The sequence below is a fragment of the Bufo gargarizans genome, chromosome 1 (genome assembly GCF_014858855.1).
Source record: "Bufo gargarizans isolate SCDJY-AF-19 chromosome 1, ASM1485885v1, whole genome shotgun sequence".
In the NCBI taxonomy this organism is placed as follows: Eukaryota; Metazoa; Chordata; class Amphibia; order Anura; family Bufonidae; genus Bufo; species Bufo gargarizans.
In genome coordinates, this window is record NC_058080.1 from 464,464,654 (window position 1) to 464,479,642 (window position 14,989).

At 46.0% G+C, this 14,989-nt stretch overlaps 1 protein-coding gene across 3 annotated transcripts; it reads right to left on the reverse strand.

Annotated features, from left to right (window-relative positions):
* Nucleotides 1–268: 268 nt before the first annotated feature.
* On the reverse strand, nt 269–10,716 carry EMC9 (ER membrane protein complex subunit 9). Of its 3 annotated transcripts, none has more exons than XM_044287382.1 (6): nt 10,563–10,716; nt 6,381–6,570; nt 3,689–3,765; nt 1,308–1,377; nt 1,129–1,226; nt 269–555 (listed from the first exon to the last, which is right to left on the reverse strand). In XM_044287382.1, the coding sequence occupies exons 2-6, from the start codon at nt 6,567–6,569 to the stop codon at nt 375–377; spliced, it is 615 nt and encodes a 204-aa protein (XP_044143317.1). In that variant the 5' UTR covers nt 6,570; nt 10,563–10,716; the 3' UTR covers nt 269–374. The 3 variants fall into 3 exon arrangements, with proteins under 3 accessions (XP_044143317.1, XP_044143325.1, XP_044143332.1); XM_044287390.1 differs by lacking the exon at nt 10,563–10,716 and adding an exon at nt 10,484–10,542; XM_044287397.1 differs by lacking the exon at nt 10,563–10,716 and adding an exon at nt 8,394–8,505.
* Nucleotides 10,717–14,989: the final 4,273 nt, after the last annotated feature.

Genomic DNA, 14,989 nt, shown 5'->3' on the forward strand with positions numbered 1-14,989 from the left:
GGAGATTCTGAGGACGCGGGGCGGTGCTGGGCTCCTTTCCGCTTGACTCATCTCCGGCTACAGGACTCAATCAGGTAATTTGCATATCAATCAAAAGTTTTTTTTAACACAATAAAAGCGCAGAGAGCTATGGGACCTGGGTACTGCAGATGTGCTAGCGGCCATCTAGCAGCCCATGTCCCCAGCTCTATGCGCAAAATCCTGGTGACAGGTTTCCTTTAAGGTGCAAATAAATTCTTGAAAGCCAATTAAATAAACATGTCAATGCTTTGGAAACTGAAATGTGTTCAATATAATAATGTAACTTGATAAACAGATACAACTTATTTACGTGTGTGTGAAAAAAAATCAAGTATCACAATTACTTCCAGAGTTCATGAGCTTCCATTCGCTACAGCAGCTAGACGGGTTATTTCCCTATTCAATGCTTCATTGGTCCAGTCCGCTCTGATATCATCAAGATGAGTGTCAAAGTCAATAAGTCGCTGGTAAGCTTTAGCTTGAAGAAGGTTCCTTGTGATACGCTGAGTCTCTTCCCAATGACCCCACATTACCCTGTGGGAAACAATGGAATACAGAGTAGGTACCCCAACTAGACATGGTGGGTATGTTCTGATGCATTTAGAGTACTATTTAGAATTACCCATTTTTGTCTTCCCCAGTTGTCTCCAGTCCCAACATACACCATACATGTATTGTGGATGTTGCTAAGGGACTGGCTACTTGGGACAAATCCTACATGTTAGACTACTTGCTCACCAGCAAGAGGAACAGCCTTCCGATATCCAGCATAGCTGGAAAGGGCAGGAACACCACCAGGCCCCATTGACTATAATGGGATCTGGCCGTTTTCCGGCATTAGTGCCAGGATTTAAGCTTTTTTTTCCCAGGCACTAATGCCAGAAACAGGCCGGATCCGAAGAGATAAGTAATAAAAGGTAATCTTTTGTTCAAGGTACTTAATAGGGTGTTAAAATTTGATTTTTTAAACTGGACAACTCCTTTAAGAAGAGTTGCCATCATAATAAGCAAAATACCCAATGCTTCAAGTTTTTTAAATTTTTTACTTCATACTATTGTGGAGATAATAATGGTTTGTGTGGTTTCGTGCAGTGTAAAGTGACTTACAAAGTTTTATCTTTGGGAACCCACTGTTTGTTGCTGTTCTGATGTAGAACTGTGAGAGGGGGGACTCCAGGACTGGGCGACAGATGTTCATTATCCATCTAGGTATAAAAAAAAAATACACTAAGAGATCTGTTCATTAAAAATTAGCTATTTTTGTTTCTATAAACTTACTATCTTACCAAGATTAGCACTGCATCATCCTGGTATTCGGCTATTAGTGAGGCTGATCGAAGAGTGGCAGAGTTGATACTGAAAAGAGAAAACACGTTGGAATAAATATGTGAGAGTGTATTCACATGGTGTGGGCATATTGTGTTTTTTTTTTGGGGTGTGGATCTTTTTTTTTGTAGCATTTTATAGATCAGTGGAACAGGGATCCTGAATATTCCCATTTCAAATACTAGCACAAGAAATTTCTCTCTTGTTCTGGACTCAAGGCCTTCACTATAAGGGTATGGTTACACAGCGACATCTGTAACATGAAAGGGTACCGCTACATGGCGACACTTCATATAGCGTATTTTAATGGTGTCGGAATGCGACATACTGCGACACGACTTGGATGGATTTTTTTGCAATTGTTGCGTCACAGTTGCAACATGCCGCATTGCAACACTATTAAAAATACATTATATCAGGGATGCCCAACCTGCGGCCCTCCAGCTGTTTCAAAACTATAACTCCCAGCATGCCCAGACAGCCTACAGCAGGGCATGGTGGGAGTTGTAGTTTTACAACAGCTAGAGGGCAGCAGGTTGAGCATCCCTGGATTATGTGAATTGTCTTCATCATGTAGCTGTACCCTAACCCTAAGTTCACACCTGAGCGTTTTACAGCTCGTTCAAACGTGCTGTAAAACGCTCAACACATGAAAACCAATGCTTCCCTATGGGAATGGTTCTCACCTGGGCGTTTTACAGTGCGTACGATCGCGCTGTAAAACGCCCGACGCATAATCAAGTACTTGAGCTTCTTTGGGGCGTTTTGACTCGCGTTTGTGGCCATAGGACACTGCAGTCAATCACACAAACGTGCGTCAAACGAGCGTTTACTATTACAAAAAACGCGCAACAAAAACGCGCGTTTGAGAAACGCTCAGGTGTGAAAGCAGGGTAAGAGTCGAACAAAATGCCTTTGAGTAAAAGAGCGGAGGCAAATTAGAAGAACGTCATCTCAACCAGACTATTTTGGTGGGACTGATTGACCATCAAATATGTATTGTGGTGTTCCGAATCTCTGATGGCAGCAGATATCAGTAGTAGGAAGGACTGGATTTCAACAAATTCATTCCTTCTGTTCTCGAGGGAGTTAGAGGAGTCTGGCAGCAGCTTACTCCCCTTTCCCTATTAACCAAGCCAAGCATGCATGTGTACGGGGGTTTGGATGGTGTAGCCGTCAGTGAAATGAGCATTTGGCTAATAGCTATCTATTGTTTATGGCCATCTTCAGGCTAGGTCAGGATTCATTTGCAGCATCTGGAAATAGGAATATTTCCATTCACTGACAAGGACAGTGGATATTTTAAAAACGTTGAGGAATGGAAACGCAAAGAAAAGATACAGAACCGTTCAATATACGATGATTAAAGGGGTCCTCTGAGACAGCAAAATTAAAGGCCAATTCTTAGGACAGGCCATAAAATATCAGACAGCTGGGGGTCTTTCTCTGTAGAAGGGGCCACAGTGCTCCATCCTCTGCATTGTTTGTACTTTGGTGATGGCGGAGTCTGGTGTTACTACCATCCAAGGTAATGGGACTGGGCTGCAATCTCAGGCACAGCTACTGCCAAATGAAATTATAACCTGGTCGGTCCACTGGGATTTCTCCCTATACTGTCTATGGCCAATTGCCTGTAAGAGTGTCCATATGCCCTAATACACTAAATGGATAATGGTTGCCCCAAGCAACACTAGCTGTCAGTCCATATTGCTTCCTTTGCTGGCTGGATTCATCTGTCCATCACATTATTCACTACTCGTTTCCATGGTTAGAACCACTCTGCAAACCGACCGCGGGGTCGTGCTGGCACACTATAGGAAAAAGCACCAGCTTATGTGCGCTCCCACTGTCGCAGCCATCACAGAGGCCAGTGCTTTTTCCTATAGTGTGCAAGCACCACCACCAGTGATTGATTGCAAGGTGGTCATAACCATGGAAACGGCAGTGTATAATGTGATGGAAAAATTAATGTTTATAACCACCTTGCAATCCAGCAGTGGTGGACGTGCTTGCACACTATAGGCACCAGCCTATGTGCAGTCACACGGTCTTGGCCACCAGAGAGGCTGGCATTGTTTCCTATAGTGTGCAAACACGGACACCACTGATGGATTGCAGGGTAGACGTAACCATGGAAACGAGCAGTATATAATGCGATGGAAAAATGAATCCAGCCAGCAAAGGAAGCAATATGGATAATAAAAATACATTAGTAAGTGGCTTGTATTAACTTTCTCTACATGATAAATGCCACTTGCTGAAGTGACTTTAATACAGAATGACAGATGCAATCAGCAGAGAGATGTGATGAGAATGTGTTTAGTTAAATAGCGCTGTTCACCTTGAATCTCTAAGACCAGAGTTTGCTTGGTAAAACCCTGCAATAACCAGTCCTTGAAGAGCACTCCAGGAGTCTATCTGTAGGCAGCCAGAGCGAGACAGAAAGGTGAGGGTGACATTCAGAGCTAAAGTAGACAAATAGTAATAGCAATAACTGTGCATAAGAAAAATCTATGGAAGTGAGTGAGACTGGTCTTCACGAGAGGCGTTTTTATGGTTGTGCTTGTATTGTCCAATGCAGTGTATTGTATTGAATTCTCAATAATACACTGCATTATTCTCTGCAGGTTTTGCAACTTTATATGGATGTTTATAGAAACAGGCCAGAACTTGTTAAAAAAAAAAAAAAAGCAAGCTTCTACTCCCCCCACCGATCCCCACTGTTGGCGTTTTAATGCTGCTCTGGTCCTATTGCTCTGCGCTAGAAAAGGCCTGGTAGATGGTGATACAGTTACAGCACAGAATACTGCGGCAAGGGGGGCAGTATTCTGTCCTGCACTGTGGTATTTGGCTCTGATGGGGCAGTATTTAGTGCTTCACTGTGGTATTTGGTTCTGCTGGGGCAGTATTTAGTGCTTCACTGTGGTATTTGGTTCTGCTGGGGCAGTATTTAGTGCTTCACTGTGGTATTTGGTTCTGCTGGGGCAGTATTTAGTTCTACACTGTGGTATTTGGTTCTGCTGGGGCAATATTTAGTTCTACACTGTGGTATTTGGTTCTGCTGGGGAAGTATTTAGTAATACACAGTGGTATTGGGTTCTGCTGGGGAAGTATTTAGTGCTACACTGTGGTATTTGGTTCTGCTGGGGAAGTATTTAGTGCTACACTGTGGTATTTGGTTCTGCTGGGGCAGTATTTAGTGCTACACTGTGGTATTTGGTTCTGCTGGGGCAGTATTTAGTGCTACACTGTGGTATTTGGTTCTGCTGGGGCAGTATTTAGTGCTTCACTGTGGTATTTGGTTCTGCTGGGGCAGTATTTAGTGCTTCACTGTGGTATTTGGTTCTGCTGGGGCAGTATTTAGTTCTACACTGTGGTATTTGGTTCTGCTGGGGAAGTATTTAGTAATACACAGTGGTATTGGGTTCTGCTGGGGAAGTATTTAGTAATACACAGTGGTATTGGGTTCTGCTGGGGAAGTATTTAGTGCTACACTGTGGTATTTGGTTCTGCTGGGGCAGTATTTAGTGCTACACTGTGGTATTTGGTTCTGCTGGGGCAGTATTTAGTGCTACACTGTGGTATTTGGTTCTGCTGGGGCAGTATTTAGTGCTACACTGTGGTATTAGGTTCTGCTGGGGCAGTATTTTGTAGTATTGCTGCCCCTGCCTACATCTGTTGGCCCTGCCCCTGCCTACATCTGTTGGCCCTGCCCACTTGTGTTATCCCTGCCTCCTTGTGTTTCCCTCCTTCTGTCAATTTGTACCCCCTCCTACAACAAAGGGTCACTTTTACACCTTTTCCAGGGCCACTTTACGTTCCCTGCACAGACCATGTCTAAAGACAGGCAAGTAAATTTAGATTTTCTGTGAGAAAATAATCTGTGTGCCTCTTGTGGGGATTCGCTCTGGTAGTTAGGATTAGCGGGTGCAGCACAGAGGCAAAGTACAAGTTCTTGGTTCAAAACATCAGTGTTTATACACATGTAAAAGCAAAACAAAATCGCAAGTTGCTTGGAGATCGTTCACACATATGAAAGGTTTATCACGTGTTGTAGCAGCAACTGGTTGGTCTCTTGCTGTTGCTTATTAGCCTCTTGTTGGTACAGGTTGGTCTCTCACTGCTGTAGATTAGCTTCCACGAGGGCCCTCACAACAGCCTCCATTTTGTCGTGGGGTACGGGCTGTAATACCGCTGGTTTGATGTACGACATACAACCGTGCCCAAAAATGCAAACCAACAAAATATATTGGCGTTCACGCCAGCCTCACTGCGCTTGCCCGCATCCTCCACCAAATGTGGGGATTCGCTCTGGTAGTTAGGATTAGCGGGTGCAGCACAGAGGCAAAGTACAAGTTCTTGGTTCAAAAAAAATCTGTGCTTATTCACACGTGAAAGCAAAACAAAAATGCAAGTTGCTTGGTGATCGTTCACACACATGCAAAACAGTCACCTTTTCCCCTGGGTGTTACTTCACACCCTGTTGGAAGTTCTGCTTTGTCAAGTCCACAGGCAGGCGTTAGGTGGCTTTTTCGCCCTCACAGGGGTCTGAGCCCTCCAGCCCGACGCAAGCCGTAGATCCCAACACAGCCCTCGGCTCACAGACCTCCTGAGCTCCAGAGGTAATCCTCTCCACCTGGCAGTGCTGACTGGTTTTTATGTCTAGCAAAACCCAGACTGGAACATGGGGAGTAGTCACCCACCCAGCACTTTGACTACTCCCAGTAAGAGCCATCCCGGATCAGCTATTACAGCCATACTAAGTATCAAGGTGTAAAACAGCCACTGCTGCTGACACATAAAAAACAACTCTTACTCCACTGAGGCCAGGAACCTCGGTGACAAGCACCTATCATCCAGGATGATTCCTTGTACCTTCTTACACTCTATATAATATTGTTACATCACGGCCGCACTGCAGTATATGGGCTGAATATTACGAACCCATAGAACATGGATCCATAATAGAGATGTATACATGAGGCCAGCAATGTCAGAAAGCCAAGAGCTTGATTAATTAAAAAAACTAGTACCTGTGTTAGCGCCACCTCTAGACTGAGTGCAAGTGGCAGCTGGTGAGTGATAGGGACGCAGTCACATAATGTAAGGCAGCCAGGTGTTCTGCATCCCAGAAGAGCCCCGCTCACTGTGCTGTGCGGATAGCGTGCAGCATGTAAAATCATCTTCACATACACACGTGTGCTCAGCTCAACCTCACACATCCTGCAAAATATAAATTGACGTAATATATACATAGCCATAGTAAAATATCTGACATAGCGTGTGGTTACATAGATTGGGCTTTACCTGCCCCAAATTTACCAACTGGTAAGTATGCATGGCAGGGGGTGACGGTATTACATAACTGCCACTTGCCTCCATTGGCCATAATTGGAAATAACTCCGATCTTGACGTTTTAACCTCTTAGATGCCAATGGTGGCCACAGCATCTAAGGGAACCCGCTCTGTCACCTGATTAGAAACACTATACAACTCAAGGGTGCCAAACAACTGCCATGGCCGCTGGGGGTCTACTGAAGACAGGCAGGGTCTAATAGGATAGCACTGCAATACAGAAGCATTCAAATAATAAACAGGACTTGGAGTGAATTAAACATATAGCATCTTTGATGCGATAAATGTGCGTTTTTATCTCAACACCCTCAATGTCTATTAACTCCTATTGACCCGATAAGCCTTTATCGTTATTGCAGAGATGCACGCCCAACTGGTTTCACCAGTGCACCTATGGCCCTTGAAGAAGCCGTGAGGCGAAACCGGTCAGACGGCAATCTTGCTATGTTTTAAATAAAGACCTATTTTAATGTTTTATCTTGTAAGTAGAAAATGAAAGCAGCATTTTCCTGTAAAACACATGGATCTACCTATGGTATTCGTGTTTTCCTTCCTCTTTTCCTGAGTTTCTATCCAGGAATATCCTTCAGATAGGTATAAGAAGAAAAAGCACACTACAGGATTTCCATCAAGGAGTGGAGCATATCCCTCACCTGTCGGAAAGACGCGAAAAGGAAAGAGAACTGGATCAGCTTCAGCTTTAGGGCCCTTGCACACGACCCTATGCCCTCCGAGATATACGGTCCGTGAGCAGGCCATATGTCTCAGAGCGGCATTGATCGTGCGTACGGGAGCACACAGCATCATAGATTGCAATAATGCTGTGGACGTCGGGCCACCCGCAGGACTATGCAGGACAATAGCCCAGCGGGCCACCCGATGTGCACAGCATCATTGTAATCTATGATGCTGTGCTCTCCCGTGCGCACGATCAATGCCGCTCCGAGACATATGGCCTGCTCACGGACCGTATATCTCGGAGGGTCCGTGAGCAAGAGGCCTTAATATGTGATAACGATAAAGGCTCATCGGGTCAAGAAGAGTTAATGGACTTTGCGGGTGGTGAGAAAAAAAAAACTGCACATTTAACATTTCAAAGATGCTATATGTTCAGTTCACTCCAAGTCCTGTTTATTATTTGACTGTTGTGATAATTTAGATTGTTTATATATCTACTCTGTCTGTTTTGATAATTTAAATGGATTGTGTCATCTCAGACATTGGGGGCAGATCACTAGGATTGTCTGATAGGTGCGGGTCCCACCTATCAGACAATGGGGGCATATCCTAGAGAGATGGAAATACCCCTTTAACAGAATACAGAAGTATTACATTGTATTTTATAAATATCCAGAAAGACAGCTTTCTTTTAGCGCTTTTATTGTCACAGCTTTGAAAACACACTCGCGAGGAAATCCATGTTCTTAACCATACCACGGATGTTATTGGAAATGCATGAACCTCTGATGTTTTTAAAGGTGTGACAGTAAAAGTTAGAATTTTCTACAGCGCTGGAGGATACCTCTCTCTTTCTGGATATTTGTGATTTCCTTGTGTGCACTACCTGCTAAGTCGGGGGTCGGCAATTTAAGAAAAAAAATCAAAGTTGAAGCGCTCAGCATGCAGGGCAATACAGAAAAGTCACAGAACACAAACTGTATGTGACAATAAAATAATCAGTTTAACTCACCACTCAATGCGACCCTTGTTCCTGACTTTCTTTACAAAGACAATCCAGCTTTAGTTCATATGAGGAGACTTTTAGGGCTCTTTCACACGAGCAGTTGCCGTGCGTGGAATCCGCTGCGTGAAAGACAGCCAAGCCCGGCTCAGGACAGCAGAGACACGGAGCAGTAACATGACTGATAATGCTTCGTGCCTCTCTGTAATATTTTTACTACAAAATCACAGTGAGATAAAGTTGTCACCGTGATTTTAGTAGTAAAAAGATCACAGAGAGGCACGGGGCATTATCAATCATGTTACTGCTCCGTGTCTCTGCTGTCTGGAGCGGGGTTTGGCTCTCTTACACGCAGCGGATTCCACGCACGGCAACCGCTTGTGTGAAAGAGCCCTTAGGTCCCTCTGGCAGTCACATATAGGCTGACTATCCTCCACACCCCCTAAAGTTCTCAGAAGCTTTCTCCCCATTCCCCCCCAGCAATCACATATAGGCTGACTATCCTCCACACCTCCTAAAGTTCTCAGAAGCTTTCTCCCCATTCCCCCCCAGCAATCACATGTAGGCTCACTATCCTCCACACCCCCTAAGGTTGTCAGAAGCTTTCTCCCCATTCCCCCCCAGCAATCACATGTAGGCTTCACTATCCTCCACACCCCCTAAGGTTGTCAGAAGCTTGTTCCACATTGTCCCCTCATTTTCCCCCAGTAATGACATACAGGCTCAACATCCTCCCACCCCCAAAAGTTGTCAAAATCTTGCTCCCCATTCCCCCAGCAATCATATGCAGGCTCGATATCTTCCAACACCACCAATGTTGTCAGAAGTTCGCTCGCACTACTACTGGCACATGATTGGGGGCATCTATGGGGGAACCGGTTACTGGCACATGATTGGGGGGCATCTATGGGGGCAATTGTTATTGGCACATGATTGGGGGGCATCTATGGGGGCACCTGTTACTGGCACATGATTGGGGGGCATCTATGGGGGCACCTGTTACTGGCACATGATTGGGGGGCATCTATGGGGGCACCTGTTACTGGCACATGATTGGGGGGCACCTGTTACTGGCACAACATTGGGGGCATCTATGGGGGCACTTGTTACTGGCACATGATTGGGGGGCATCTATGGAGGCACTTGTTACTGGCACATGATTGGGGGGCATCTATGGATGCACTTGTTACTGGCACATGATGGGGGGCATCTATGGGGTACTTGTTACTAGCACATGATTGGGGGCATCTATGGGGCACTTGTTACTGGCACATGATTGGGGGCATTTCTTACTGGCACATTATTGTAGGCACTATGGGGACATCTATGAGGGAAATTCTTACTGCACATTATTGGGGGCACTATGGGAGCATCTACTGAGGACACAAAGAAGGGGTATTTTATATGGGGTAAGGGGGGAGAGGAACACTATGGGGGCTTCTACTGAGGCCACAAAGAAGGGGTATTTTATATAGGGGCTCTGTATAGGGGTATTTTATACTGGCAGTGGAATCTCGTAGCCGGTTGGCACTGCTGGAAGCGTGAGGAGCGGGCCTTGGTGATGGGTTCTGTATAGCGCATCAGTACTCAGCCATCCAACCAAACGTGAGGCAGTGGAGTCTCGTAGCTGGTTGGCACTGCGGGAAGCGTGAGGGGCAGGCCTTGGTGATGGGTTCTGTGTGGTGCATCAGTACTCAGCCAGCCAACCGTGAGGCAGTGGAGTCTTGTAGCTGGTTGGCACTGCGGGAAGCATGTGATAGCAGAATCCGTAACGGAATTCTTAGATAACCTGGAACCAAACCTTTTATGCCAAACTTGAAAATAGGAGTTCGCTCAACACTATGTACCAGTAATTGGTGAACCTCATCCACAAGCTGCTGATCATATCCACTTTACTGCTGCGGATTTGGGGTGTATTTTTAGGAATCGCCATTCCCGGCATCCAAGGAACGGAAATGGCCCTGGGTACCCAGGTATGGAATACTCTGCTGAATTCTACTGATACAGCATCACAGGGGGTTAATAGCAGGCAGGGGAGGCTTTGTGGACAGCAGCCACCATACCCCTATCCCTGGTCACTATCCCCAGCAGGGACATACCTGCACTCCCTCTACCTTACTGCCGCCAGCACACATCATCATCATCATCACAATGTCATTCATACTGACGGGAACTAACCTGTCAGCTCCAGGTCACAGCTCACCGGCTGCTTGTCTCCGCCCTCAAACTCCTCTGATTGGTGAAAGACGCATGACAACGCCCGGGTGGGGAGCACTGATTGGCGGAGCTCTGGCTACTTCCGCTTCTGCTGCCCATAGATCGCTACATGGGAGGGGCGGTACGCCGAGCTGCTGCGGCGCACACGTGATCATCTCGCTCATTCTCGTGTTTAATTGGCTGAATGGAATGGCTCACGTGATATGGGCGCACTTGAAGAACATGAGCACTGACAGCCTAGTAGGTACTGGTGAGGGATGGGTCTGTGCCTTTGTCCAGATGTGTCATGTAATATTTCACTGTTATAAGAAAGTGATATTACTATGGATGAGGGAATTTCATATTTTGAAATTTGTTCACGCTTTGTTTACTGTAAATGGTGAATTGCGTTATGGATTCCGTTACAACGGACCATAACGCAATTCTATTATGGAATGCATAACAGAATGCCGTTATTCATTCCGTCATAATAGAAGTCTATGGGCTGCATAACGGATCAGTCCTGTTTCCGTTATGCAGGAAAGGACTCCCCTGCATAATGGAAACGGAACGGATCCGTTATGCAGGCCATAGGGTAGTTTCACACTAGCGGCAAGGAACTTCGGCAGGTGAACAGCCTGTCTGCTCCGTGCTGCCGCTAGTGCACGCGTGCCTCCAGCCCAATTGACTATAATGGGGGCGGCTGGAGTTCCGGCGGGAGCACGACAAACATGCCGAGAGGCGGGCGGAATAAAACGACGACATGTCTTGCCGTGCTCCGGCCCGCCCCCATGATAGTCAATAGGGCCGGAGCATTAGTCCGGGGGCACGCGTGCCCTAGCAGCATCAAGGATCCAACAGGCTGTTCACCCACCCATAACGGAATGCCTCTAAAGGCTAATCCCTAAACCCAACCTAAGGCCTCTTGCACACGAAAGTTTTTTGTTTGTTTACGGTCCGTTTTTGCGTATACGGAACCATTCATTTCAATGGATCCGCAAAAAAAAAACGGAAGGTACTCCGTATGATTTCGTATTTCTGTTCAAGGATAGAACATGTCCTAATTTTGTCCGCATAACGGACAAGGATAGTACTGTTCTATCAGGGGCCAGCTATTCCGTTCCGCAAAAAAACGGAATGTACACGGACGTCATCCGTATGTTTTGCGGCCCGCAAAATACTCAAAAAGCCATATGGTCGTGTGCAAGAGGCCTAAGGCTAATTTGACACCTGCGGCACAGCAACATGGCCGCCTGTTCTGGCAGAGAATGCCGGGAATTGGACAGACACAAACCGTAGCGGCCGTTCTTAGCATTTTTGCTGGGATGGGGCTGGGAGCCAGGGCCGGTGCAAGGATTTTTGTCAACACAAGCAAAGCTACATTTTGGTGCCCCTCCACCCCCTGAAGCTCACATGGCCCTGATCCCGTCTGCATCAGCTGGCTTCTCCTCTGTGTGGTCCTGGTATCTTCGCTCTCCTTCAGAGGACCGCATTTTTCGCCCTATAAGATGCACCTAGGTTTTAGAGGAGGATAATAAGAAAAATATATTTTCCATTACACCTTAGATCAGACCCCAATGTTAATCAGACCTCAGATCAGCCCCCCCATGTCAGCCATCATGCCCCCTAGTCAGCCATCAGCCCCCATGTCACATTTTCCCCCCTCCATCCATGTTGCCACATTTTTCCCCCCTCCATCCATGTTGTCACATTTCTCCCCCCTCCATCATGTCCATTTGACACCCCCCCCCCCCCCATGCCACATACATTTCTCCCTGCGGGCCGCAGAGACAGACTACTCAGAGACATTTGTTACTCACCACCAACAGCTCCACCTCCAGTCTCTAGACCTCCACTACCCAGTCTACGCCAGTTGCTTCTGCCTGCCGCCCGTCGCCGCCGCAGCGCCACTCGGCAGTCACACCCCCTCACCCTGTGACTGTCTGTGTTGCCGATGCCGTGCTGCTGCTGAGCCTGCTTGCTGCTCTGTGAGGATGTGAGGTTGCGGATCCGCAATTCCCGATCCAGGCAGCACATCGTGCTGCCCCATAAAAATGAATGGGTCCGCAATTCCGTTCTGCAAAATGCGGAACGAAATTGCGGACGTGTGAATGGACCCTAAGACTTGATGGACTTATTCCTTTTTTTTTTACCGTATTAACTACGTAAGACCTCTTTCACACATCAGTGAATGACGGACAGCGTGCGTATCCATTGACTTTAATGTTTGTACAGAAGCATGCCCTGTTTTTGGCCATGATTATGGATCCCTCACACACATCATAGTCTATGAAAACCACAGACATAACACCCATGCCATCTGTGTTTGGTCTGTGGTTTTCACTCATCATTGCTGGAATGTGCTTTGGAAATTGATTTTCAGCCTAGCAGTGTCCATGGATATGGATGCCACGCGGGGGGTAATAAATGGACACACGGACCAGACATGGATTCTTCACTGATGTCATCATGGACACATGAAAGAGGCCTAAGAGTCTGTTCAAAAATATAAATTTTTTCAAACCAGCACCTGGATCTAAATACTTTTGTAATTGCATGTAATTAAAAAAATTGTATGGCCACTGAGTTATTCAATAAAATGTATCTGTATAGTGCCACCTGCTGTTTGTTTTTTAAAATTATTTCTTTGACCTGCTCAGTTTTGTCCTCCTGAGCTGTGATAGGGAGAGCATGGACACACTCCCTTGGCTGCAGCAGAGCAGAAACTCCCCTTGAGCTGCCAGCTTGATATAAATCTAGCAGAGCAATGACTGTGGAGATCTCTGGATCCATGTGAGGTACAGGGCTGGTTCTAGCTTTGTTAGAAAGAGATTGTCATCTACTGTATGATGTCTGATTTTCATTTTTTACATTAATCATGGGATAACCCCTTTACGTTGGATAGGTTGCACAATGGACTCCAGCGTAGCCCAAAAGACACATTCGGGGTAATTTACAAAGACTGGCTTTTTAGGCAGTTTTTTCCCCCCTGCGCTTCCAGAGGATTTGCCTATTTTATGACGAGGCGTGCATCTTGTCATAAATTAGGCGCACCTCCTGCAGTGTCCAGTGTGCCTGGATTAAATACTACTCCAGCCCCCTGACCCCTGAAGGCCAAAAAGTAGAAAGGGTGAAGGCAATCATACAGTAAGTATGTACGGCTGGGTGACTTAAGAGGAGATGGAAATGCTCACCTTTTTTGGTTGTGCTACGATAGGCGTAACACTAATAAAAAGCCTATTTATGGTATTTAGAGTTGAGCGAACTTGCCTTTTAGCAGGTTCGAGTCCTGGGTTTCAGTTATTTACATCTTGAATTCCGTTCTCACCGAATCTATCACGTAATTTAGTGCCGGCATGCCGCATAATACAAGTGTATGGCTTATCTCTAATGGAATTGGTTGGTGCTGCTGCTGGTATTTGGGTCCTCACTGCAAGGGGTGTCAACCCTCCGGAGGAGAAGGACATTGAGAAAGAGGTGATGGATGAAAGGACTTCAAATCCACCTGCATAAGGTCTTCAATTGGAGCAGAATGATGACCAAAATTTGCAAGACTTCTGAAGGATAACTAACTTCTTTATGGATCTTCTGTGAATAAACAACGTGTTTCGGAGTTGAAAGGACTACTTTTCCAAGTCTCAAGCTCTGAATGCAGGAGCTGTAGCTAACTTTGAAGGCTACAGCTCCCCTGTGCTCCTGTATTCAGAGCTTGAGACTTGAAAAAGTAGTCCTCTCAACTCCAAAACACGTCTATTTATAGAAGATCCAATAAAGAAGTTATCCTTCAGAAGTCTTGCAAATTTTTGTAGACAAAAACTGGCATAAAAACGTTCCGTCAGTAAATTCTAGTGGGGTCAGTTGGTTTCCAGAGAGGTGTCTGTCATTTAGAAGGAAAAAACCAAAAACATAGCACCCACAGTGATCATGAAAGCAGAAGTCTCAGAGTCCCCTTTGTGAATGGAGTAGTATGCACACTACCATTGCATTCACAAAGGGGACCTTCATTCTCATCATCTCTAGGGGTCCGAGCCGCCGGACTCCCAGCATTCAGACACGTGGTATCCTATCATAAAGTGCGAGCCACTGTGATACATTTGGCTGGATTTCCACAGGGCGCCCGAGAGGCCAATGGCTGCACAAATTATCTCCGTTACCCTGCAAATCTGTACAGCCAATGGCCACCCCATGGAAACCCAAATTTACACTGTCTAGTCAGTTTACACGGTCTACGTTTAGACAGAATTAGTTAATCTGTCTCACTGTGTGGCTTAGTAATGTGGCCGTTGATCATATGTAAAGTCTGTATATACTTTCTCGATAAAAGTATGGAAATGAAATCGGGTAGAAGGAAAAGGGAAGCTTTTTGTATGTTATCTGTGTGTGTAGTATTATATGTCACATGTTTTAGT

What these genes read in the sequence shown, in the direction of transcription:
- EMC9 (XM_044287382.1), bottom strand. Translation starts at nt 6,569, where the DNA reads ATGTGTGAGGTTGAGCTGAGCACACGTGTGTATGTGAAGATGATTTTA. An exon ending in ATGATGCAGTGCTAATCTTG is followed by an intron (nt 1,227 to 1,307) that starts GTAAGATAGTAA and finishes TTTTATACCTAG; the next exon opens with ATGGATAATGAACATCTGTC. An exon ending in GTTCCCAAAGATAAAACTTT is followed by an intron (nt 556 to 1,128) that starts GTAAGTCACTTT and finishes TGTTTCCCACAG; the next exon opens with GGTAATGTGGGGTCATTGGG.